The sequence below is a fragment of the Nomascus leucogenys genome, chromosome X, assembly GCF_006542625.1.
Source record: "Nomascus leucogenys isolate Asia chromosome X, Asia_NLE_v1, whole genome shotgun sequence".
In the NCBI taxonomy this organism is placed as follows: domain Eukaryota; kingdom Metazoa; phylum Chordata; class Mammalia; order Primates; family Hylobatidae; genus Nomascus; species Nomascus leucogenys.
In genome coordinates this window covers 43,558,162-43,585,772 of record NC_044406.1, presented here as the reverse complement: position 1 = coordinate 43,585,772, position 27,611 = coordinate 43,558,162, and the positions used below count along the sequence as shown (strand labels likewise).

The 27,611-nt window shown below is 41.9% G+C and overlaps 1 protein-coding gene across 3 annotated transcripts in view; it reads left to right on the top strand.

Annotated features, from left to right (window-relative positions):
* Positions 1 to 27,611, top strand: part of ZNF81 (zinc finger protein 81) — a 97,876-nt gene that overhangs the window by 45,146 nt on the left and 25,119 nt on the right. For 2 of the 3 annotated variants that reach the window (XM_030807341.1, XM_030807342.1), the window contains one exon: positions 20,679 to 20,805. In XM_030807341.1, coding sequence (XP_030663201.1) covers positions 20,679 to 20,805 — 127 coding nt within the window. Of the gene's footprint in view, positions 1 to 17,124; positions 17,192 to 20,678; positions 20,806 to 27,611 lie in introns of those variants that run through there. The other variant, XM_030807343.1, reaches the window with a different exon arrangement.

Genomic DNA, 27,611 nt, shown 5'->3' with positions numbered 1-27,611 from the left:
TCCCTGGATTTGCACTGGTAAGTTTTGAGAAAGCCTCAACAAACTGCTGAGAGAAATCAACAAGGAACACACTCATCTTCTAGGTTCACTGCTGTAATTTCTGCCAGCTCACTTTTAGCAGAAAGGGGTTCAAGTATGGGCATTAGCAACCCTTTTTAATGGATCCCTAAAGCCCTTGTTCTTCCATGGCCATGGGGGATGGCAGATAGTAGCAGTCTTTTGGTCACTATTCCTCCTATTGTGACAGGTCATCTTCCAATCCCTAACATGCCTGTCCCATCAAATAAGCACAGCCTGCTGGTTGCAGAATTCCATGCAGGAGCCAGGGTACATCCCCATATTCAGGGTTGTAAACTGGAAACACACAGCCAAGTTCTTGTGCAAACTTCTGTAGCTCTTGCCTGGGCACAGGAAAGGAAGTCCTTGTGTGAGTAATACTGGCTGAGTTGAAGGCATATAGATTCTTACCATTTCAGGTTCCCCTTGTGTAGGTCTGGGGTAGCTTTGTAATGGCATCAGCCTTATTGGTGATGCAGATAGGAAGGGCTGCTGTTCTCTCATTGAGTTAAGAAAGATGTAGAATTAGATAGCACTTGGGATTCCTTTTCCATATTGGTATGTATCAGCCTAACACACCTTTTTTGTTTGTCTTTTCCAAGTAGCTACTGCAACTGCTGTCCATCTTGTCACCTGCACAGGGGGACACAGTCTTGTATCTCAGTTATTCCCTGATGCTGTTGCTTTATTACCTCTGCTTCCCTAGCTATGTGGTATGTGGATAATAAAGGACTGTTGGAGGTGCAATCTAGGCTAAGCATGAAATGGAATCAGGGCACACAAACCTCACACAGGGCAGATAATTCATTACTGGTGAAAACAGTTGGGCTTTTGTCCCTCTTTGCAGGGAAACCCCCTAAGGGAACCACCCATCTCAAAGATTATGGCTTTCTTCTTACCAGGAGTCAATTTGAGGCCATGGGGGTGGGGGCGGGTAGAGATAAAGAGGTCAATGCAAGGAGAACAGTGAATGGGGACAGCAGAGCAAGGAGGAGCAAGAGGGTTTGGTGAAAGAGAAAGTACCTTTCATTCTCCCATTTGCTCTTCTGTTTTCCTCAATCCTTCAAATAATTTTTAACTTTCTTCTTAGAATGACATTCATCCCATAAACATGAGTAATGCATTTGCTTGCAGTGAGGTCCTTCTGAGAATCACCACAAATAAGCTAATTCACCCAAATAAAAGGAATCATCCTCAGGTCACACTATAAGACTGGATTCTCATTCCAATGGATTTCATTCCAAATGTTATGTACAGATATGTTAGCCCTTTAAGAGAAAGCCCTGCAGGCTTTCCCATATTTTTCTACCATCAAAACTAGTGGTGATCCTGATGGAGTTGTAGGTTCTGCATTACACATGCTTCTCAATCATAAAATCTGGAATTTGGAAAAGATGATTTGTCTGGCTAGTATTTGAAAATAGCACAGAGCTAGAAGGGAGACATTTTATAATTCACCTTCAGCTGGTCTGCTCAATTCAGGAACTTGCAGGCCATCCCATCCTCATCAGCCAATTGCTAGGGGAAAATTAAAAGTAAAATCTGGCAACCCAGGAAATCCTGACTACAAATGTAGGGAAGAAAGAAAACAGTTTTATTATTGAATAAGCATTAAGCCCACTGATTTGCATCACAGGCAATCTGCTAATGAGATTGCAAAGGTAGCAGGAAATCTCACCCTTTTATATAGCCAAGCAGATACAATCCGTTACATACGTGTTCTCAGGATAAACGATAACTCATCCTCACGTGAGATGAGTTGACAGCACCATTTGTTATACATTCTTTTATGGTTCGTTCTGTTTACCTGGTAATTGGAGTGGCCACATATGCTAGTTAATTGCCTTTATACAAAGGCAAAAGTCAAACTTCTCTCTCTGCGATAAGCAGGTAGTTACAGCTTAGAGCCTAGTGCCTAGGCTAAACTCCAGGGTTACAGGGAGATAGGAGATAGGATTCTTGATATCGGTATTCAAAGAGATGGCTCATAAGCTCTTAAGAAAAACATTCCTGCATTGTAATGCTGACAAAAAACTTATTTAGCTTTTAAAAAGACTTATGTACATATTGAAGAGAATATAAATCTTCTCAAGGAAATACTCTAGAAAAGGGAAGAAGAGAAAAGGCATTTTTCCCTCTTGGCAACAGTGAAAATTCAACTTTTTTAACCTTATAGGCTAGGGGTTCTCCAAATCCCAATTCCCACAGGAGTGGCTCAGATTGTCCTTGATGAGTGCCTGCACATGCAGTGAGTGAGGTGCACTACAGGAAATGAACAAGCCCAGGGAACCTGCTACTGAACAGCCACCTGTAGGCAAGGCTCAAACTTGCGTGATGCAGATATAAGCCTGAGACGTGTCCAGGTCAAGAGCAGTCCAGGCCTTGCTGTCTAGTCATACCCAGCAAGATGTGTAGGAGCACAAGAGACCCATGGAAGTGTCTTCCAACTCCAGTGGGGTAGAAAAGAAAGCATAGGCAATGTCCAACACAGTGTCCCAAGTGTCATTTGCTTGTGCAGTGTATTCAGTTATAGTCACTATGTTTGAAACAGCCAAGACTATGGGAGCAACAACTGAATTCAGTTGGCAGGAATCCCGTCAGCCTCCAGCTCCTGCTAATCTTTTTCACTGGCCATATAGGGCTGTTGTATTGACATCTTATATATCTCACGATACCTGCTGCCTTTCTGTCCTTAATTGAAGCTGTGATTGCTCTTTGTCCTGCAGGGATTCTTTTTTTTTATGAATATTTATTGAAATTTTTATATGTGCCAGATGGTAAAATTTGGCTCTCATGCTACTTTATTTTAGAAAAGTTATCAATTCAATGAATATCTACTGAACATCTTCTGTGTAACAGACGTGATTCTAGGTGCTGAAAAACAGCAGAGAATGAAACAGACAAAAATCTCTTCCTTCACTGAGTGTGCATTATAATGGGGGAGACAATTAACAAGCAAGCAAAATACAAATTAATATTAGATAGTAACAACTGCTAAGGAGAAAAAATAGGGAGTGGGGAATACAAAATGTCCTAGGGAAAGGTTATTACAGTTAGAGAGAGTGGCCAGAGAAGGTCTAGTTGAGAAGTTGACATTTAGATAAAAACTGGAGAGAAGTGAAGGGAAGAAGGTTCCCTGCAAGGGAACCAATGCAGAGACCCTCTGAAGTTGGGGCAAGCCAAGTGGTCCCAGATACATCAAGGAAACCGTGATTGGCACAGAGTAAGCAAGGAGAGGACAGGGGATGAGTCATAGAGGTACTGGGGGCCCTGTCTTGAGGGCTTTATACATAATGAGGACTTTGTCTTTTGCTCAGAGTAAGATAAGATTTTTTTTTAAATTTTATTATTATTATACTTTAAGTTTTAGGGTACATGTGCACAACGTGCAGGTTTGTTACATATGTATACTTGTGCCATGTTGGTGTGCTGCACCAATTAACTCGTCATTTAGCATTACGTATATCTCCTAATGCTATCCCTCCCCCCTCCCCCCACCCTAAAACAGTCCCCGGAGTGTGATGTTCCCCTTCCTGTGTCCATGTGTTCTTATTGTTCAATTCCCACCTATGAGTGAGAACATAAGGTGTTTGCTTTTTTGGCCTTGCCATAGTTTGCTGAGAATGATGGTTTCCAGTTTCATCCATGTCCCTACAAAGGACATGAACTCATCATTTTTTATGGCTGCATAGTATTCCATGGTGTATATGTGCCACATTTTCTTAATCCAGTCTGTTGTTGTTGAACATTTGGGTTGGTTCCAAGTCTTTGCTATTGTGAATAGTGCCGCAATAAACATACGTGTGCATGTGTCTTTATAGCAGCATGATTTATAGTCCTTTGGGTATATACCCAGTAATGGGATGGCTGGGTCAAATGGCATTTCTAGTTCTAGATCCCTGAGGAATCGCCACACTGACTTCCACAATGGTTGAACTAGTTTACAGTCCCACCAACAGTGTAAAACTGTTCCTATTTCTCCACATCCTCTCCAGCACCTGTTGTTTCCTGATTTTTTAATGATTGCCATTCTAGCTGGTGTGAGATGGTATCTCATTGTGGTTTTGATTTGCATTTCTCTGATGGCCAGTGATGATGAGCATTTTTTCATGTGTTTTTTGGCTGCATAAATGTCTTCTTTTGAGAAGTGTCTGTTCATATCCTTTGCCCACTTTTTGATGGGGTTATTTGTTTTTTTCTTGTAAATTTGTTCGAGTTCATTGTAGATTCTGGATATTAGCCCTTTGTCAGATGAGTAGGTTGCGAAAATTTTCTCCCATTCTGTAGGTTCCCTGTTCACTCTGATGGTAGTTTCTTTTGCTGTGCAGAAGCTCTTTAGTTTAATTAGATCCCATTTGTCAATTTTGGCTTTTGTTGCCATTGCTTTTGGTGTTTTAGACATGAAGTCCTTCCTCATGCCTATGTCCTGAATGGTAATGCCTAGGTTTTCTTCTAGGGTTTTTATGGTTTTAGGTCTAACATTTAAGTCTTTGGTCCATCTTGAAGTAATTTTTGTATAAGGTGTAAGGAAGGGTTCCAGTTTCAGCTTTCTACATATGGGTAGCCAGTTTTCCCAGCACCATTTATTAAATAGGGAATCCTTTCCCCATTTCTTGTTTTTGTCAGGTTTGTCAAAGATCAGATGGTTGTAGATATGCGGCACTATTTCTGAGGGCTCTGTTGTGTTCCATTGATCTATATCTCTGTTTTGGTACCAGTACCATGCTGTTTTGGTCACTGTAGCCTTGTAGTATAGTTTGAAGTCAGGTAGCATGATGCCTCCGGCTTTGTTCTTTTGGCTTAGGATTGACTTGGCGATGCGGGCTCTTTTTTGGTTCCATATGAACTTCAAAGTAGTTTTTTCCAATTCTGTGAAGAAAGTCATTGGTAGCTTGATGGGGATGGCATTGAATCTATAAATTACCTTGGGCAGTATGGCCATTTTCATGATATTGATTCTTCCTACCCATGAGCATGGAATGTTTTTCCATTTGTTTGTATCCTCTTTTATTTCATTGAGCAGTGGTTTGTAGTTCTCCTTGAAGAGGTCCTTCACAACCCTTGTAAGTTGGATTCCTAGGTGTTTTATTCTCTTTGAAGCAATTGTGAATGGGAGTTCACTCATGATTTGGCTCTCTGTTTGTCTGTTATTGGTGTATAAGAATGCTTGTGATTTTTGTACATTGATTTTATATCCTGAGACTTTGCTGAAGTTGCTTATCAGCTTAAGGAGATTTTGGGCTGAGACAGTGGGGTTATCTAGATACATAATCATGTCATCTGAAAACAGGGACAATTTGACTTCCTCTTTTCCTAATTGAATACCCTTTATTTCCTTCTCCTGCCTGATTGCCCTGGCCAAAACTTCCAACACTATGTTGAAAAGGAGTGGTGAGAGAGGACATCCCTGTCTTGTGCCAGTTTTCAAAGGGAGTGCTTCCAGTTTTTGCCCATTCAGTATGATATTGGCTGTGGGTTTGTCATAGACAGCTCTTATTATTTTGAGATACGTCCCATCAATACCTAATTTATTGAGAGTTTTTAGCATGAAGGGTTGTTGAATTTTGTCAAAGGCCTTTTCTGCATCTATTGAGATAATCATGTGGTTTTTGTCTTTGGTTCTGTTTATATGCTGGATTACATTTATTGATTTGTGTATGTTGAACCAGCCTTGCATCCCAGGGATGAAGCCCACTTGATCTTGGTGGATAAGCTTTTTGATGTGCTGCTGGATTCGGTTTGACAGTATTTGATTGAGGATTTTTGCATCAATGTTCATCAAGGATATTGGTCTAAAATTCTCTTTTTTGGTTGTGTCTCTGCCAGGCTTTGGTATCAGGATGATGCTGGCCTCATAAAATGAGTTAGGGAGGATTCCCTCTTTTTCTATTGATTGGAATAGTTTCAGAAGGAATGGTACCGGCTCCTCCTTGTACCTCTGGTAGAATTCGGCTGTGAATCCACCTGGTCCTGGACTTTTTTTGGTTGGTAAGCTATTGATTATTGCCACAATTTCAGAGCCTGTTATTGGTCTATTCAGAGATTCAACTTCTTCCTGGTTTAGTCTTGGGAGGGTGTATGTGTCGAGGAATTTATCCATTCCTTCTAGATTTTCTAGTTTATTTGCGTGGAGGTGTTTGTAGTATTGTCTGATGGTAGTTTGTATTTCTGTGGGATCGGTGGTGATATCCCCTTTATCATTTTTTATTGCATCTATTTGATTCTTCTCTCTTTTCTTCTTTATTAGTCTTGCTAGCGGTCTATCAATTTTGTTGATCTTTTCAAAAAACCAACTCCTGGATTCATTAATTTTTTGAAGGGTTTTTTGTGTCTCTATTTCCTTCAGTTCTGCTCTGATTTTAGTTATTTCTTGCCTTCTGCTAGCTTTTGAATGTGTTTGCTCTTGCTTTTCTAGTTCTTTTAATTGTGATGTTAGGGTGTCAATTTTGGATCTTTCCTGCTTTCTCTTGTGGGCATTTAGTGCTATAAATTTCCCTCTACACACTGCTTTGAATGTGTCCCAGAGAGTCTGGTATGTTGTGTCTTTGTTCTCGTTGGTTTCAAAGAACATCTTTATTTCTGCCTTCATTTCGTTATGTACCCAGTAGTCATCCAGGAGCAGGTTGTTCAGTTTCCATGTAGTTGGGCAGTTTTGAGTGAGTTTCTTAATCCTGAGTTCTAGTTTGATTGCACTGTGGTCTGAGAGACAGTTTGTTATAATTTCTGTTCTTTTACATTTGCTGAGGAGAGCTTTACTTCCAACTATGTGGTCAATTTTGGAATAGGTGTGGTGTGGTGCTGAAAATAAATGTATATTCTGTTGATTTGGGGTGGAGAGTTCTGTAGATGTCTATTAGGTCTGCTTGGTGCAGAGCTGAGTTCAATTCCTGGGTATCCTTGTTAACTTTCTGTCTCGTTGATCTATCTAATGTTGACAGTGGGGTGTTAAAGTCTCCCATTATTATTGTGTGGGAGTCTAAGTGTCTTTGTAGGTCACTAAGGACTTGCTTTATGAATCTGGGTGCTCCTGTATTGGGTGTATATATATTTAGGATAGTTAGCTCTTCTTGTTGAATTGATCCCTTTACCATTATGTAATGGCCTTCTTTGTCTCTTTTGATCTTCGTTGGTTTAAAGTCTGTTTTATCAGAGACTAGGATTGCAACCCCTGCCATTTTTTGTTTTCCATTTGCTTGGTAGATCTTCCTCTATCCCTTTATTTTGAGCCTATGCGTGTCTCTGCATGTGAGATGGGTTTCCTGAATACAGCACACTGATGGGTCTTGACTCTTTTTCCAATTTGCCAGTCTGTGTCTTTTAATTGGAGCATTTAGCCCATTTACATTTAAAGTTAATATTGTTACGTGTGAATTTGGTCCTGTCATTATGATGTTAGCTAGGTATTTTGCTCGTTAGTTGATGCAGTTTCTTCCTAGCCTTGATGGTCATTACATTTTGTCATGTTTTTGCAGTGGCTGGTACCGGTTGTTCCTTTCCATGTTTAGTGCTTCCTTCAGGAGCTCTTTTAGGGCAGGCCTGGTGGTGACAAAATCTCTCAGCATTTGCTTGTCTGTAAAGTATTTTATTTCTCCTTCACTTATGAAGCTTAGTTTGGCTGGATATGAAATTCTGGGTTGAAAATTCTTTTCTTTAAGAATGTTGAATATTGGCCCCCACTCTCTTCTGGCTTCTAGAGTTTCTGCTGAGAGATCAGCTGTTAGTCTGATGGGCTTCCCTTTGTGGGTAACCTGACCTTTCTCTCTGGCTGCCCTTAACATTTTTTCCTTCATTTCAACTTTGGTGAATCTGACAATTGTGTGTTGTGTAGTTGCTCTTCTCGAGGAGTAGCTTTGTGACGTCCTCTGTATTTCCTGAATCTGAATGTTGGCCTGCCTTGCTAGATTGGGGAAGTTCTCCTGGATAATATCCTGCAGAGTGCTTTCCAACTTGGTTCCATTCTCCCCGTCACTTTCAGGTACACCAATCAGACGTAGATTTGGTCTTTTCACATAGTCCCATATTTCTTGGAGGCTTTGTTCGTTTCTTTTTATTTTTTTTCTCTAAACTTCCCTTCTCGCTTCATTTCATTCATTTCGTCTTCCATCACTGATACCCTTTCTTCCAGTTGATCGCATTGGCTCCTGAGGCTTCTGCATTCTTCACGTAGTTCTCGAGCCGTGGCTTTCAGCTCCATCAGCTCCTTTAAGGACTTCTCTGCACTGGTTATTCTAGTTATCCATTCGTCTAATTTTTTTTCAAAGTTTTTAACTTCTTTGCCTTTGGTTTGAATTTCCTCCTGTAGCTCAGAGTAGTTTGATCGTCTGAAGCCTTCTTCTCTCAACTCGTCAAAGTCATTCTCCGTCCAGCTTTGTTCCATTGCTGGTGAGGAGCTGCGTTCCTTTGGAGGAGGAGAGGCGCTCTGCTTTTTAGAGTTTTCAGTTTTTCTGCTCTGTTTTTTCCCCATCTTTGTGATTTTATCTACTTTTGGTCTTTGATGATGGTGACGTCAGATGCGTTTTTGGTGTGGATGTCCTTTCTGTTTGTTAGTTTTCCTTCTAACAGACAGGACCCTCAGCTGCAGGTCTGTTGGAGTTTGCTAGAGGTCCACTCCAGACCCTGCTTGCCTGGGTATCAGCAGCGGTGGCTGCAGAACAGCAGATCTTGGTGAACCACAAATGCTGCTGCCTGATCGTTCCTCTGGAAGTTTTGTCTCAGAGGAGTACCCGGCCGTGTGAGGTGTCAGTCTGCCCCTACTTGGGGGTGCCTCCCAGTTAGGCTGCTCGGGGGTCAGGGACTCACTTGAGGAGGCAGTCTGCCCGTTCTCAGATCTCCAGCTGCGTGCTGGGAGAACCACTACTCTCTTCAACGCTGTCAGACAGGGACATTTAAGTCTGCAGAGGTTACTGCTGTCTTTTTGTTTGTCTGTGCCCTGCCCCCCAGAGGTGGAGCCTACAGAGGCAGGCAGGCCTCCTTGAGCTGTGGTGGGCTCCACCCAGTTTGAGCTTCCTGGCTGCTTTGTTTACCTAATCAAGCCTGGGCAATGGCAGGCACCCCTCCCTCAGCCTCACTGCCACCTTGCAGTTTGATCTCAGACTGCTGTGCTAGCAGTCAGCGAGACTCCATGGGCATAGGACCCTCCGAGCCAGGTGCGGGATATAATCTCCTGGTGTGCCGTTTTTTAAGCCCATTGGCAGTATTAGGGTGGGAGTGACCCGATTTTCCAGGTGCCGTCTGTCACCCCTTTCTTTGACTAGGAAAGGGAACTCCCTGACCCCTTGCACTTCCTGAGTGAGGCAATGCCTTGCCTGCTTCAGCTCATGCATGGTACGCTGCACCCACTGTCCTGCATCCACTGTCTGGCACTCCCTAGTGAGATGAACCCGGTACCTCAGATGGAAATGCAGAAATCACCCATCTTCTGCATCGCTCATGCTGGAAGCTGTAGACCGGGGCTATTCCTATTCGGCCATCTTGGCTCCACCTCACCTCCAGTGATTCTCTCTCTCCTTTTTGTTGGACCACCTGGGAGAGGAAGGGAGATGGGTTGGGGAGTGGCTTGCATGTCTCACTACCATGTGTCTACATATGGGAGTCCCTGAACAGGAGAATCCCTTTTGGACTGGATGAGCATTCACAGCACAAGCATGTAAAACATCATGCCAGTGATACACTCAACCATGGAAGCCCCAGTAACCATACACTGAATTGGCCCAAAGGGCCCTATCCACAAGGTCACTTTAGTTTACCTTCCTCAGTAATCCCTGCCTAAACCCCATCAGTTGAATTTAGGTGCACCCTCCACACCTTGAGATCAGGTAGGATGGTCCCTTGGGCGACTGTATCCACCCAAGCCTTAGAAGTCCGAGTCCCTCCCTTCCCTGAAGTTCTCCAGCACACTCAGAGGGGCGTGTATGGTGGCCTTTGGTCCCTCTTGGAAAAAGGGAGGCCTCTGTCCCCTCTCTAATCATTTCTTAAAAACAGCTGATTTCAGGGTAGAAGGGGACAGAGGGACCAAGCATGTAGTGAGAGAACGTGGTGCCATGCCAGTAAGCAAGTCTTCCCATTTACTTTCAGTTTCAAGCAATGCAGCAGCTGCTCAGGACTCAAACTAGTGAACCTCTCATGTTTTTAGTATGCCCAGAACTCTGTATTGGGTGGCGAGGACAGCCTTACTGACACCATCTGTTTCGACTTTGGGGATGCCTCAGTTCTACAGCCATGGCCACATTGGTTTCTGGTCATGCCCACTGGTGAACTCAGGCTTTACTAGCACAGTAGCAACTTCTTATTTTTAAGATGTCCACTTTAAGCTGGCACATTTGCTGCCCATTTTCCTGATAGCATACCTTAAGTTGTTGCTTAGTTTTAAACATAAAAACGAGGGGAGTTTTCCAGGACAGTGTGAGCTGACCTAAAAAACATCTTGAATTCTTTGGGTCAGTTTCTCATTTCCTAGCATTATAGATCCAATACGGGGCAGTAAGAGCCCAATGCTAGTCAATGCCTCATCTGTGATTTCCCACAAGAGTTCGTCTCAGGCAGCTTACCAAGAGGGCTAACTATAGGCCTAATGACAGCAGCCAGGATCTACTGCAAAAAACCTCTGAGACCTTTTCCTGTTGCTTCTGAAGGGTTCTAAGGTTGGCATGATAGACCGTAGGAGGGGCCGAGCTGTGAACATCCCAGCTGTTGCCATTCTTCCTTAACAAACTTTACATCCCCTCCTGCGTGTCGTGCAACCAGAGCAGCCAATGTTCTGACCATTTTCCTGGTTTCTGTGCCTACCAGTCATGAATTTTCCTCTTTTTGTCTTGAGTGTAGATGCTCTTTTCTGTAACTATTGTCTACAAAGCGGTTGGGAACTGCACCTCCTCCCCTCCCACCAATGATTCTCAATACTGGTTGTTACTAAGGGTAGAAGGGGACAGAGGAACCAGGCATGGAGTGAGAGGGCACGGTGCCATGCCAGTAAGCAAGTCTTCCCATTTGCTTTCAGTTTCAAGCAATGCAGCAGCTGCTCGGGACTCAACCTAGTGAACCTCTCATGTTTTCAGTATGCCCAGACCTCTGTATCAGGCAGCATTCCCCTCAATGACATCCCCCCATTGGGGGGAACCTGAGACTGACCATCAGATTGGTGAGGAAGTCCCCCACCTGGATGAGAGTTTGGAATAACTAGGAGACTCTTTAAACCTACTTCCTGGCACTTAGTGTGTAATAATTTCTCCAGTTCCTCCTCATTGACAGCAATAAAGTGGAGGACCATTTATTGCACAGTTGACCATACAATTTAGTCAACATATTCACTGTTGATTCACCTTAAATTCTCTTAATTGCCCTATATATTAGTTTTCTATCACTGCTGTAACAAATTGCCACGAACTTGGTGGCTTAAAATAACAGAAGTTTGTTATCCTATAGTTCTGTAGTTCAGAAGTCCAAAATGATTCTCACTGGTCTAAATTAATCAAGATGGCAAGGCTGATTCCTTCCTCAAGGCTCTAAGGAAAATTCCATTTCTTTGCCCTTTCCAGCCTCTAGAGGCCGCCCATATTCCTTGGCTTGTGGCTGCTTCCTCTATCTTCAAAGCCAGCAACAGTGAGTCCAGTTCTTCTCACATTGGGTCACTCTAACCTTCTCTTCTTCCTCAGTCTTCTTCTTTTAAGGATCCTTGTGGTTACATTGGCCCCACCTAGATGATACATGATAATTTCCGTATTTTAGGTCTGCTGATTTAAAACCTTAATACCATATGCAATCTTAATTTCCTTTTGCTATGTAGTATAATATATTCACAGGTTCCAGGGATTAGATGATGGACATCCATGGCAGGGAGTTCGGGGGATTATTTTTTCCTTCCAGGGGTCCACAAGGCCCTCATCTTTCCTTTTCCAGAAAGCTGCATCTCTGTGACTGGCCAATCCTAATCACCAGAATTTCCAAGAACTGTGAAGGGTCTGAGATTTTACCCTACTTGCAAGATAAAAACCCAGCACAGTACCATGGATGCTGGCAAAAAATACGAGACTCCTCAGTAAGAGATAAAGGACTTTATAATACTTGTGGTAGCCTGAGTGTTAGCAGTTGTGCTGCTTCTCTAAGCCTCAGTTTCCACAAGGCAATGCAGAGGGCTAGATGATACCTGCACATACAGTGGGTTCCATTATAGGAGAGAAAGCCTAAGTTTATGGATTCCAGCTCTTTTATAATGGGCAATAAGTCTGCCTCTCCTTTGTCCTGAAGGGAGAAATTATGTTTAATATAATTTCTAGTATAACCTGCTCTTTGTTCTGGAGGGAGACTCTATCTTCCAGGGCTGCTTGCTGTATTAACAGGCTTGAAAAGATAAGTTGGAAAAAAGGCAGTCAGTGAGTCTGCTTTCAATATGTGCAGAGACCTGTGGAGAGCCATCTCCCAGCAGCCTCTCAAGTCCCTTTTAATCTATGGCAAATCTCCCAGATTCTCCTCTCTCGTTTTTCTCCTTGCTATTTATTTGTTGAAGAAACTGGGCCATTTGCCCTGTGCTATGTCCCACATTTTGGAATTGGCTAATTGTATTCTTGTGGTGCTATTTAACGTGTTCTTGTATCTTTATTTTAATATGAACTGATGAATCTAGAGGCTTGATCAATTCAGATTTAATTTTTTTTGGCAAGAATACTTCATAGGTGGTGTTGAACACACTTGCTAATTCATCCCTCCAGGAGGCACATAATACCTAAGTATGTCTGTGTGTTCAGGGGTTCTCAGCCTGGTCCATACATTATAAAATTTCTGCAGTCTTTCACTCCGTGGTTTCAGCAGCCATTGATGATCAGTGCTTTCTTTTGAGACAAGGTCTCACTCTGTCATCCAGGCTGGAGTGCAGTGATGCATCACAGCTCATTGCAGCCTCGACCTCCCAAGCTCAGGTTATTCTCCCACCTCAGCCTCCCAGGTGTGCGCTACCATGCGTGGTTAATTTTTTGTATTTTTTGTACAGACGGGGTTTTTCCATGTTGCCCAGGCTGGTCTCAAATGCCTGGGCTGAAGCGATCTGCCCACCTTGGCCTCCCAAAGTGCTGGAATTATAGGCATGAGTCACTGCACCTGGCCTCGTGATCATTGCTTTTATTAGCATTTCTCAGCTGGAATTCTTCTGTAAAGAATAAATTTCCAAAATCAACTATTTGTGTACCCTGAAATGAAGTAATTGTGGGTGGGATAATAATTTTAATACAAAACTCAGTAATACCTCTTTCTTGATATATAAAACACTTCATTGGCAAACTGTTACTTAAAAGAATTCCTGCTATTTCCATGATCAGACTCCAGCATACTTACCTGAATGTTTTTCTCATAATCACCTCCCTAATTGTCTTTCTTCCATTTTCTGTTGCTTATAACAGAATACCTGAAACTGGGTAATTTATAAAGAAAAGGAATTTATTTCTTATAGTTATGGAGGTTGAGAAATCCTAGGTCAAGGGACCACATCTGGTGAGGGCCTTCTCATTGGTGGGGACTCTGCAGGGTCCTGAGATGGTGCAGGGTATCACATGGTGAGGGGACTGAGTGTGCTAGCTCAGGTCTCTCTTCCTCTTCTTATAAAGCCACAAGTTCCATTCCTGTGATAACCTATTAATCTATGAATGGACTAATCCATTTTGGAGGGTGTGGAGTCCTAATTAGGGAAAAGGAGTTGGGCTAGTGGGACTGAAGGAAAGCAAAAAGAGAAAGCAGATAAGCTACAAGTCTGCCTTTCTTCATGGTCCAGGACACATAGTCCTCCTGCACAAATAGCTCACAATTTTCCTATGCCCAACTATCACCAGACCTTCAGCTGGTGTTATCAGTACTGCACAAAGCCCTCTTCAGCATACATCATAAACACCATTTTATAAAATCCCCAGCAAGCCTTTCTTTCCTTGCAGTTAGCTCCTCTCTTGCTGGTCTGCCCATTGCACCCTTGCAACATATTTTCCACTTTCTCTAATAAATCTGCCTTTCTTCACCTACAACTGTCTTGGTAAATTCTTCTTACCCCTGTGCTACCATCCCCACATAGTTGCTGCTTACCTGTGACAGAGGGGACAAATATTCAAACCACAGGACTGACATATAAATAGTCTTCTCTCTTTTTTACAGAGCTGTTTGCTCTTTACTTAATTCACCATGTATTTTCCTGTTTCCACACTATTTTCCTTGTCTCTTCTGGAAAGTATTTCCCCCACTTATCTTTTCAATTAATTTTTTTCCCCAAGAGTCAGTTTAAACTGCACCAACTATATGGAACCTAAACTTGTATCCCCAGTAGAATTGACTGTTTTCTATTTGGGGCCCACAGTGTACCCTGAATGTATTTCAATATATTTATTTTATTTTATTTTATTTTAGTTTTAGAGTCAGGGTCTCACTCTGTTACTCAGGCTGGAGTGCAGTGGTGCATCCATAGATCACTGTAACCTCAAACTCCTGGGCTCAAACGATCCTCCCTCCTCAGCCTTCCAAGCAACTGGGACTACAGGTGTATACCACCATGCCTGGCTAATTTTTAATTTTTTTAAAGAGATGGGGTCTCACTGTGTTGCCCAGCCTAGTCTTGAGATTCTGGCCTCAAGTGATCTCCCAAAGTGCTGGGATTATAGGCATGAGCTACCACACCCAGCCCCTTGAATATGTTTCTAACATGCCCTTTTGTTTTTTGTGGTTTTTGAAATTGAGTTATATTGGAAATATACTGAATTGCCCAGATCTTAAATGTATAGTTTGATGAGTTTTGACAAGTATATGTGTGTGTATATATATATATACATATATATACACACCCATATACACACATATATGTATGTGTATATACATACATATATGTGTGTGTATATACACACCCATGTGGCCAGCATACAAATTAAAATATAGAAAGTTCCCTCTTGACCAGTCAGTATTCTCCCCTTGAGGCAACAACCATTGTTAAGGTTTTAAATCCCTGTAGATTAAAATTCTTGATTGTCCTGTCTTTGTAATGGAATCAAACCATCTGTGTCTGACTTCAGTGTTTGGCTTCTGTTTGTAAAATAGCATAATGCTTTTGAGATTTTTCCAGGTTGTTGTGTCTATCCGTGGATTTTTCCTTTTTTGTTGCTGAGTATTCCATTGTATGAAGACACCACAATTTGTGTAGACATTCATGTGTTGATGAACATTTAGAATGTGTCTAGTTTCTGATTATCATGAATCAAGCCTGCTATGGGCATTCTTATAGAAGTTTTCTGAGGATGTATGTTTTCATTTCTTTTTAGTAACTACTAAGAAATGGAATTGCTAAATTATATGGTAGGTATATGTTTAACTTTATTAGAAACTGTCAAACAAGTTCTGGCACAGTGGCTCAGGCCTGTAATCCCAATACTTTGGGAGGCTGAGGTGGGCAGATCACTTGAGGCCAGGAGTTCAAAACCAGCCTGGCCAACATGGCGAAACTCTGTCTCTACTAAAAATACAAAAATTAGCCGGGTGTGGTGGCACACGCCTGTAATCCCAGCTACTAGGGAGGCTGAGGCATGAGAATCCCTTGAACCTGGGAGGCAGAGGTTGCAGTGAGCCAAGATCACACCACTGCCTCCAGCCTGGGTGACAGAGCAAGACTCTGTCTCAAAAAAAAAAAAAAAAGAAATTGTCAAACAAGTTTCCAAAGTGATGGCTTGGTTTTACATTCCTACCAGCAATTTTTGAGTTTCTTTTTAATTTTAGCTTTTCTAGTGAGTGTCTAGTGCTTTCTCAATATAGCTTAAATTGCATTTCCCTTACAACTAATGATGGTGAACATCTTTTCATGTGCTTTATTGGCCATTTGTATATCTGTTTTGTGTCTGCTCAAGTATTTTGCTCATTAAAAAAAATTGGGCTGTGTGTCTTTTTCTTACTACTTTCTAGGAGTTCTTTCTACATTCTTAATATGGGTGTTTTGTATATGTATTGTAAATATTTTCTCCCAGTCTGTGGCTTGACTTTTCATTTTCTCAATAGCGTCTTTCGATGAGCAGAAGTTTTAATTTTGATAAGGTCCAGTTTTTGAAGATTTTCTTTTATGGCTGGGGCTTTTTGTACTATGTCAAGAAATCCATGCTTACGTCAAGGTTGCAAAGATAACCTCTTACATTTCCTTCTAGGGCATTTTTAGTTTCAGCTTTCATGTTTAGGTCTATAATCTAGCTCAAGTTAATTTTTTGTTAACTTTTTCTATGATTTGTTTTCTATTTCTGTTCTTTAGTAATTCCTTTCTTTTACTTCCTTTAGGTTTATTTGATCCTTCATTTTCTATTAGCTAATGGCTCCTTGAGGGTAAATTTGAGGACACTGATTTAGACTTTTGTAATATAAGTGTTTAAAGCTATAACTTTCCTTCTAAATTTGTCTTTTATCTGCTTCTCACAAATTTTGATACACTGTAGTAAGCAGCCTTCTAAAATGGCTCTCAGTGATCCCCACTACTCAGTATTCACGCCCTTGTGTAATCCACTTCCCTTTATGTGTGGGCTGGACCTAGTGACTTGCTTCTAATAAATAGAATATGGCAAAAGTGATGGGATGGCCCTTCTGAGGTTAGGTTATAAGAGATTGTGGCTGGGCGTGGTGTAATCTCAGTACTTTGGGAGGCCGAGGCAGGTGGATCATGAGGTCAGGAGTTCAAGATCAGCCTGGCCAAGATGGAGAAACCCTGTCTCTACTAAAAATACAAAAATTAGCCAGGCGTGGTGGTGGGCGCCTGTAATCCCAGCTGCTCGGGTGGCTGAGGCAGAGAATTGCCTAAACCAGGGAGGTGGAGGTTGCAGTGAGCTGAGATCATGCCACTGCACTCCAGCCTGGGCGACAGAGTGAGACTTCATCAAAAAAAAAAAAAGAGATTGTAAGATACCTTGCTGGCATACTCTCTCTGGCTCTTCTCGCTTGCTCTGATGAAGGAAGCTGCCATGTTGTGAGCTGCCCTCATCTATTACCTCACAGTTTCTGTAGGTCAGGAATCCAGGTGTGGCTTACATGGATCCTCTCACTCAGGGTCTCTCACAAGGCTGCAGTCCATGTTGGCTGGGGCTGCATTCATCTTGAAGACTGACTAGGGAAGGATCCACTTCCAAGCTTACTCAAGTGATTGTTGGTAAGATTCAGTTTCTTGCAGGCTGTTGTGCTGAGTGATTCAGTTGTTTTAACTTACTAAGTTTTAGAGTGATTTGCTATGCATCAAATAGATAAGTAACACAGATTTTGGTACTGGGAATGGGGCAGCCTGAAAATGTAGGAATGTCCTTCAAACTGAGAAGTTGGTGGAGGCTGGAAAAGATTTTAAGGAGAATGTTAGAGAAATCTTAAATTTCAGAGAGAGCTATGAGTGTATAGCTTTTGTCTAATGGTGTGAACCCAGTGAGATTCACAGAAAATAAAATTTTAGAGCAAACTATATTAGCAGAAATACTACCACTTTGGACTGAAAGGGATATAAACAATAAAAAATGGAAAAATATGTTGGCCCCCCAAAATTCTTCTGGCAGGAAGCAGGTTGAGCAAACTCTTTTGTTGCCTTTCATGAAAAAGGAAGGATGACTCAGATGGTGGTGCCAAGAACCCACCATCTTGTGTGGAGTCAAAAGCCATGAAGAATTATTCCTAGGCCTTGAGACCTAATCAAATAACTCCTAACATTTAACCAGCCAGGTAATACTTTACTTTCTTCAGCATTTTAAAAGTACCATCCAACTGTGTTTTAGCCTCCACTTCTTCTGTTGAGCAATAAGTGGTCACTTGAATCACCATTTCTCTGTATGTAATATTTGGGGGGATTTTTTGTTTGTTTTTGGCTTTTCTGGCTGCTTTTAAAATCTTGTCTTCTTTGGTTCTCAATAGTTTGACTATGATGCTCCTAGGAATGGTTTTATGTGGATTATTCTGTTTGGAATTTGCAAAACTTATTGAATCTATAAGTGTATGTCTTTCACCAAATTTGAGGAATTTCTGCACATTATTTTTAAAAATACCTTTTCTGCCCTTCTCTCCTTCTGGGTCTTAAATTGCATGTATGTTAGCTCTTTTGATTTTTGTCTTACTCATCTGTTTTAATTTGTTTGTCCTACTGTAACAACATTCCTGAGATTTGGTATCTTATAAACAATAGAAATTTATTTCTCACAGTTCTGGAGGCTGAGAAGTCCAAGATAAAGGCACCAGCAGCTTAGGTGTCCAGTGAGGGCTGCTCACTGCTTCCAAGATGGCGCCTTGTTGCTGTGTCCTCCAGAGGGGGTGAATTCTGTGTCCTCACATGGTGGAAAGTGTGGAAGGTCAAAAAGGAAGGATGTAGCTAGTTCCCTCCAGCCCTTTTAAAAGAACACTAACCCATTCAAGAGCCCTCATGACCTAAATACCTCCCAAAGGCCATACCTCTTAATACTGTTGTGTTGGGATTAAGTTTCAACATGAATTTTGGAGCGATAACAAACATTGAAACCATAGCATTATCCCTGAGACTCTGTTTGTTTTTATTTTCAATTTTGTTCTCTCTGCTTTTCAGATTGGATAATTTCTGTTGGTCTATGTTTAAGTTAATTACGTCTTTCTTCAGTTACCTCTATTCTTCTGTCAAGCCCATCCAGTGAACTTTTTGGTTTCAGATTGTATTTTTCAGTTTTTTTCAATAGTTTATATTTCTTAGTTGGCCTATCCTATTTAATCATTCATTATGAACATATTTGTATATTTTTGAGCATAATTATAACTAACTGGTTTAAAGTGCTTTTCTGCTAATTCCAGCATCTGGATCACTTCAGGTCAGTCTCTGAGTGCATTTTCTCTTGAGCCTCTTCCCTTTCTCTCCACACCTTTCTGTCTCTTTCTCTGTTGAATTGTTTTGGATTGTATCTTTGTTGTGAAACATATATTAGAGATGCTTGATTCTGTTTAATTCCTCTGACTATTGTTGATATTTTTGTTTTGCTTTGTGTAGGGAGCACTTAACTTGGCTAGACTCAAACTAGGAAATGTTTTCTCTGTGGTATGTGGTAGCTCAAATTCCAGTTCATTCAGCTGGTCAATCAGCTGAATCTGGGCAGAGTTCATTCACAGAATTTAGGCACCCTTCTCTCTTTTAATGCCTTTCTGGATTCCCCTTTGATTTTCCAATGGTAGTGATGACTGCAGAACTCCCCTTCAATTCTTCAAGTCAATAACACTGGTGGTTTTCTTCTCTTTTTTCTGTCTCTCTCTTTTTTTTTTTTGAGACAGGGTCTCATTCTGTCACCCGGGCTGGAGTGCAGTGGCACAATCATAGCTCACTGAGCCTTGACCTCTCAGGTTTAATCAGTCTTCCCGCCTCAGCCTCCCAAGTAGTCGGCACCACAAGCATGTACCACTTCTCTTGGAATTTTAGTTACCCCACATGGCACTGACTGGGCCTATTCACAAGCTAAAGTGCCAGCCTCTCTTCTAAGTGTCAGCTCTCCTCCCATAGATGCCTGACTTGGGTTGCTCCTTAGTATCTTTAGATAGTTTTTAAAATATTTTTTGTTCAGAGTTTATAGTTGTTATGTGTATGAAGGTTGGTCTGATAAAAGCAATGCAGTCATACTGAAACTTAATTTTTGTTAATTTTTGTATATGGTGTGAGGGGTGGGTCAAGGTTTATGCTTTTTTCCTAATACTGATATCTATCTCTTCCAACACAATTTGTTGAAAAGACTTCACTTTTGCCCATTGAATCACATTGGCACTTTTGTCAAAAAACAATTTTCCGTACATGTGTGGGTCTGTTTCTGGACTTTATTCTGTTCTAATGGTATATCTGTCTGTGCATACATTGTCCCATACTGCCTGTATTACTGTAGCTTTACAGTAAATCTTAACATTAGGGGGTATAAATCCTTCATACTTTTTCTTGCTTTTGGCTATTCTGGGTCCTTTGCATAGCCATATAAACTTTAACATTTGTCAGTTTTTACCAAAATCTTGACAAATAAGTGATTAAACAAGTAGAAAACAAATCAGTGATGCAACAGGAAATTTCAACAACACTCAACCAACTTGTTTTTATATTACAGAACAATACAGCCATCAATAGCCAAATATATATTCTTTTCAGGGAGACATGGACCATTATCCTAGATAGACCATATGTTGAAATCATACAGAGTATACTTTCTGACCATGACGGAATTAAATTAGAAATGAGCAATAAAAGGGCATCAAGAGAAAGAGGCCATATTTTTGAAGAGTAAATGAAAGCAACAGGAGAGGGAGCTATGTGAAATTTTTAAAAATTGGGATGGAAGGGATATATGTGCTTCCTTCTACAAGTTATAGAGCACAAATTTCTCATAAAAATGAGCAACAAAATAAGATCAAGGTCAAATCCTTACTAAAAATTATAATTTTTAATAAATGGAAGAGTAAATGTCATGCATAATAAATAGCAGAAATTTATGATTAGATTTTTATATTCTACACAATATTACATATGTGTGTATATATAAACTAAGTATTTAATGGGCATACCATATCGTATATTATGATGAAAAAGTATCAAAAAGAACTTCCTATCTGTTTTCTCTCCATCCTCCAGTGTTGATCATGTTGCCTTGAACAAGATTGTGTTGTTACAGGTATCAGTGTCATTTGAGGATGTGACTGTGGACTTCAGTAGAGAGGAGTGGCAGCAACTGGACTCTACTCAAAGACGCCTGTACCAGGATGTAATGTTGGAGAACTACAGCCACCTGCTCTCAGTGGGTAAGGACAACCATCCTGTGAAGTTGTGAGGAGCCTGTTATGGGTAAAATTGTGTCCCCCAAATAAAATATGTTGAAATCCTAATACCCCAGCCCCCCAGAATGTGACCTTATTTGGAAATAGAGTCTTTACAGAAGTAATCAAGCTAAAATGAGATCATTAGGGTGGGCTTTAATCTAATATAATTGGTGTCCTTATAAAAAGGAGAAAACTGGACACAGACACATACGCGCGTGCGTGCACATGTATACACACACACACACACACACACACAGAGGGAAGACAATATGAAGATACACAGGGAGAAGATGGAATGTGACTAGAATGATACATCTGTAAGCCAAGAAACACTTGAGGCCACCAGAAGCTAAGAGAGGCCTGGAACAGTTCCTTCCCTAGCACCTTCAAGAGAGTATGGCCCTGCTAACACCGTGGTTTTGGAGTTCCGGCCTCCAGAACTGTGAGACAATAAATTTCTGTTGTTTTGAGCCCCCTAGTTTGTGGTACTTTGTTATAACAGCCCTAGGAAACTAATACAGAGTTTTACACTTGGAAATGGGGTGTGGCTGTGATAAATACCTTAAAAATGTGAAAGTGGCTTTGGAATTGGGTAACGGGTAGAGGCTGGAGCTAAGGGCTAGGTTTTGATATGCTTGACAGAAAAAGCCTAGATTGCCTTAACGAGACTATTGGTAGAAACACGAATGTTAAAGGTACTTTTAGTGAGATCTCAGATAGAAATAAGGAACATATTATTGCAAACTGGAAGAAAAGCGATCCTTGTTATAAAGTATCAGAGAACATGGCTGAATTGCGTTCTGTTGGGTGAAAAGTAGAACTCGTATGTGATGAACGTGAATATTTAGCTGAGGAGATTTCTAAGCAGTGTTGAAAGCACAGCCTGGTTTCTCTGTGCTGCTTATAGTAAAATGTGAGAAGAAAGAGATAAATTGAAGAAAGAATTGTTAGGAAAAAGGTACCAGAACTTGAAGATGTGGAAAATTTTCAGCCTATCCATATGGCAAAAATTCAGAAAGTGTACTCTGGAAAGAACACCAAGGGTGTGTCTGGACAACCAGTTACTAAAGAGATTAGGTGTGTGACTTGTGAATCCAATCAACTGTCTCACTAGAAATGCTTCCAGGTTGGACTGAAGGGGACAGAGACAGGAGAAAATGAAGGAAGGCTGTTGGACTTCTGGGATTCTATAAGCAGGAAATGTGATGGTAAAGCTATTTTGACTGTGAACATGTGTCATCCTTCAAGAAAAGGGAAGAATGACTTTGAGGATAGTTCAGAAGCTAGTAGGGCTGCAGCTGCCACCACAGGCCCTGAAGGCACAGGCTGGGGAGATGGGGGGACCCATTGCCTCATTAGTTTCAGAGAACAGGGCCTTCTCTTTGTTTTCAGGGCTGAGGGGGCAGGGCCAAGATTGCAGGGTTATCATGTCTGATCTGAGGTTACACCACGTATTAGTTACACCATGTATTAGTCCGTTTGTTCTCACATTGCTATAAAGAAATGCCTGAGACTGGGTAATTTATAAAGAAAAGAGATTTAATTCGCTCATGGTTCTGCAGGCTGTAAAGGAAGCACAGTGGCTCCTGCTTCTGAGGAGGCCTCAGGAAGCTTCCAATCATGGCGGAAGGCAAAGGGGAAGCAAGCATATTACATGGTGGGAGCAAGAGCAAGAGTGAGGGGGAGATGTTGCATACCTTTAAACAACCAGATCTCATGAAAACTCACTCACTATCATGAGAACAGCACCAAGGGGATGGTGCTAAACTATTCATGAGAAATCCACCACCATGATCCAGTCACCTCCCACCAGGCCCCATCTCCAACATTGGGGATTACAATTTGACATGAGACTTATAGGGGACACAGATCCAAACCATATCAGGTGATGAAGACCAAATATATATATCTTTTTAACTTTCCCTTATGGTTCTTGTTAACTATCAATTTTGTGCAGGTATTTAGCCTTAGTAGATGAAGTTTACTACCCACTTTGGGGTACATTCTCAAGCAACATGGCCCCAATAACGCCCAGGCCCAGTGCACCAGAGCCTGCTGCTGGCCTCATACCATCATCAGGCTGGGCCTCAATCAGAAGGACTTGGGTGCTATGAGCAGCAGTTGGGGTCTTCTCTATGCCACATTTCCAGCACCCCCACTGTGGGGCAGAGGTTTAGCACTGGGCTCTTCCATGTTCTCTTGCTGTTACTGAGGGAATCCTTGTTAAGTTTCTTCTCCACTAACTAATATGCCTAAATTCAGTGGGAGAGTAAATTCTGGCCCAATAGCAAGCCAAAAATTATTTCTCGAAAAGAGAGTAGTTATCCACTACTAGAGGATGGCAGGACTTTGCTCCCAAATCCTAAAGATCTGCACTGTGATTCACCTAGAGGGGATTGCCAAAGGCTCCAAACAGCATCCTGTCTGCCATTGTCACTTCAGGCACCATTGGATCTGCTGGATCATACGGTCCAAGCAGCAGAGCAGCTTGCACAGCAGCCTGGATCTGTTGTAGAGTCTTCTCTTGTTCTGGTCCCCACTGAAAACTAGCTACTTTTTGGATAACTTGATAAATGGGCCAGAGTAGCTTTACCCAAATCAGGAATGTGTTACCTCCAAAATCCAAAGAGGCCCAGTAAGCATTGTGCCTTTTCTTTTTTTCTTATAGGAGGGGCCAGATACAACAATTTTTGCTTCACCTTAGAAGGGATATCTCAACATGCTCTATACCACTGGACCCCTAGAAATTTCCCTGAGGTGTAAGGCCCTTAAATTTTTTTTCAGATTTACTTCCCACTCTCTGATATGTAAATATCTTACCCGTAAGTCTAGCGTAGTTGCTGCTTCTTGCTCACTAGGTCCAATCAGCATTATCTCATTAATGTCATGGACCAGTGTGATATCTTGTGGAAAGGAAAGGTGATCAAGATGCCTGCAGACTAAATAATGACATAGGTTTGGAGAGTTGATATACCTCTGAGGTAGGACAGTACAGGTGTATAGCTGGCCTTGCCAGCCAAAAACAAACTGCTTCTAGTGGTCTTTACTAACAAGTATCACAAAAAAACATTTGCCAGATCAATAGCTGCATAGGGTACCAGGGAATGTGTTAATTTGCTCAAGCAATGAAACCACATCTTGAAGAGCAAGTGTAATTAGAGTCACCACTTGGTGATGTTTACAGTAATCTGTCACTCTTCAAAATCCATCTATTTTCTGCACAGGCCAAATAGGCAAGGTGAATGGGGATGTGGTGGGAATCACCATCCCTGCATCCCTCATATCCCTGATGGTAGCATTGATTTCCACAATCCCTCCAGGAATGTGGTATTGCTTTTGGTTTACTATTTTCCTAGGCAGAGGCAGCTCTAGTGGCTTCCACTTGGCCTTTCCCACCATAGTAGCCCTCATTCCACAGGTCAGGGAACTAATATGGGGATTCTGCCAGTTGCTGAATATGTCCTTCCAATTATGTATTCAGGAACTGGGGAAATAACCACAGGACAGGTTCAGGGACCCACTGGACACACTGTGAGATGGACCTCAACTAAAACTCCATTAACCACTACACTTCGTAAGCTCCTATGCTGACTGGTGGACCATAATGGTGTTTGGGGTCTCCTGGAATTAGTGGCAGTTCAGAGCCAGTGTCCAGTAATTCCCAAAATGTCTGATTATTCTTTTTTCCCAATACATAGTTATCTTGATAAAAGGCCGTAGGTCCCTTTGGGGAACACTGGGAGAAAGATTTCATAGTATACGTTTTTGGCAGTGTACCAGAGTCCTTCCCTAAGGGAACCTGGCTTCCCCTTCATTCAAGGGGTTCTGGGTCTGAGTCTGTAAATAGGCTCAAGTCTGGGAATTGGTTGAAGGGCTGTGACTTTGTGCTTTTATGATTCGAGTTAGAGTTTTGTTCACTTGACCTAGAACTCCTCTACTTATACAGATCAACTTATTATTGTGTAGACTGCCTATCTGTTTCTTTTCTCAGGACACCATGATCAACTAGCCAGTGCCATAGGTCTCTGTGAATCAGACTATTCTGATTGTTGCTTTGACTCTGCTGTCCACTGTGGTAGCCATGTTCACCTTGCATTTGGCGATTAAGTACCTCCCTTTAACCCCTGCCACCCCAGGATCCAGCTACCCCCATTGCACTTTGGTTTCCCTACTCAGAGGCTGCAGTTCCCACTGTAAGTTCCAGCCTACAGACAAGAGCACTCAGAGCTCTTCAAGGATGCTCGGGCTCCCCTTAAAAATTTGTTTCTCACAGTGGTGACAGGTGTGTCCTCTGGACCCTCCCAGAGTAGATGGACAGGTCTCACATGATAAATCCCCTCCAACAGTCCAATTCTTTGGATACCTTCCTCTGCAGAGTACCCAGGCAGTTCTGGCATTTCAACTTCATTTAGCGTAGGCCACCTTTTGGTCCATGTTTAGCCAACCAGCCAACCAAACTGTTAGAGCCCTTTCTAACCCCTCCAGCAGCAATATCAAATTCAGAATCTCTGCTTAGTGGGCCCATATCAATCAATTCAGCCTGATCCAACTTTTTGTTTCTTCCACCTTTATCATACACCCTTGATATCCATATCCATGTATAGTCTTTAGATTTGTCTGCATAAATTAAATGAATCGTGCAGTTTTGGTGTACACACATCCTCATGGGTCATTCTTTGTACTTCACCTTTTGGGACCTGCTTTGACTTGAGTCCAGTTATATGTCTAAAAGCAAAGAAGGGTGGTGAGCATAGGCTCTTAAGGGAATTGGCAATGCCTGTCAAGGCAAGTACCTCAGGGGAAGCCACGGAAAGTGCTTCAGGCAAAGTAGGGTTAATCTTCTCAGATAGGGTAGAAGGGCTGGCTCTACTGGAAAAGGAGACTCAAGAATTTAAAGGTTCAATGTCCAGTCTATTTCTAATTAGTTTTTTTTTCTCTTCTAGTCTCAGGTGGTTGCTTTTAGGGTTCCCTCAGTCTCTTGAGAGCCCCTGATGGGAGGAGGGGTCCCAAAGTTCAAGTGACTGTAGGGAGTTAAGAGACTGAAGTAGGAAGGGAAAGGTCTGGCAGGAATGGATAGAGGGGTGGAAGAGGTAGGGGTTTGAAGAGGGACCTATGAAAGGATTCAAGAGAGCCTAAAGAGAAGATCAAAGGTGGTAAAAGGAAGAAGGAGGAGCAGAAGCAATGGGAAGGGAGAGGTTTTGGAGGAGACAGTTGGGGGAGATGTAAAGTTTCCCAAGGAAACCCCTGAAGTTCCAAATTATCCTTAGTAAAATCATGCCAACAAGACAGGAAACAGGTAAAGTTGGTGGAGCATATAGCCAGCAGGGGTTCAAAAGGGGATATTTTGGTAGACTGAGAAGTTCCCATGTTTTTTAACTATAGTACTTTTATGGTTATAAATAGAGAAACTTGGGACTCTGACCCAGCTTCTATTCCTTACAGAACCCAGCCTCTTACAAAGAGAGAAGCCTAGGAGACTAACCCAGCCTTTCCTTGCATGAGACTCTAACTTATTTTCTTATAAACAGCTGCTTACCTGGAACTTTAACCTACCTTCTAGCATGAGAATCACTTGAACCCGGGAGGCAGAAGTTGCAGTGAGCTGAGATGGTACCACTGCACTCCAGCCTGGGTGACAGAGTGAGACTCTGTCTCAAAAAAAAAAAAAAAAAATCAAAATCTGTCCTTACTGTGCTTCAATGGACTGTCATCCAGAGGCTCAGGAGTCAGACTCATCAATGGGTCCCCAATCAGTCAGGAGTGAAGACAAAGGCTTCAAAGGTGCATACTTCAGATTCTGGGTGAGAAGTCTGGGGTCCAGTGATCAATCTGATCTTATCCGAGTTGTGGCACCAAAACTGTCAAAGAAAACCAGAGCTAGACAATAGTTAAAGCGGTGAAAATAGATTTTATTCAGAACTATTACAGTAGGGGAAAAGATACTTCAGTATAGAACTGGGCTCAATTCCAAATACAACGTGGACAAGTGGGGATTTATAAATATAGCCCAGGAGCAGAGTGGGGCCAGTAGATGGAAAATGACTAATAAGAGGAAACATCAGGGGTAAAGGGGGATTGTTACTAAACTGACCTGGCAAGATTCTTGCTGAAGGCAGGTGAGGGTGATCAAATATTATGTGGGGGATAGTAGAAGATGAGGAATTTGATCAGATATCAAGGGTGATCAGATATTGAGGTTGGGGGATTCTAGCTAAACTGACTTAACAGGAATCTTGCTAAAATTAGGCAATGCAAGGATTCCCCTTGGTAATCATGATCAGTTACCCCAGCCAAAACTGTAGCTCCCTTGTTTGCCAGTTGATTCAGGAGCATGAGGGACCCGAAGTGGTCGGGTGGGAGTTTTAACTTTTAGTTTAGTGGAATCATTGCGTGTTTCCTGGTGGAAGTATTTCTGCCTTTGGAATTAAGACCTCTAGAACAGCAGAGCGTAAGGTCACAGAGACAGGTAGCAAAAATTTTGCTAGTGGACCATTAGGGGTAATAGTGAGGGGTATCATTCCTGGCCCAGGGCTACCTGCCACCCAGTGGGCTCAGAGGACAGATCATGGAGACAATGAGATTATTCACAAGCCTTAAAATCTAATTGAATTTTCCCTGCTAGGTTTCAGACTTGGGTCCCACTATCTCTTTTTTCATTCCAGTTTCTCCCTTTTGGAGTGGGAATATCTATCCTATGCCTGTCCCACCATTGTATTTTGGAAGCAGACAACTTGTGGTCTGGTTTCATAGGTTCACAGATAGAGAGGAATTTTTCCCCAGGATGAATT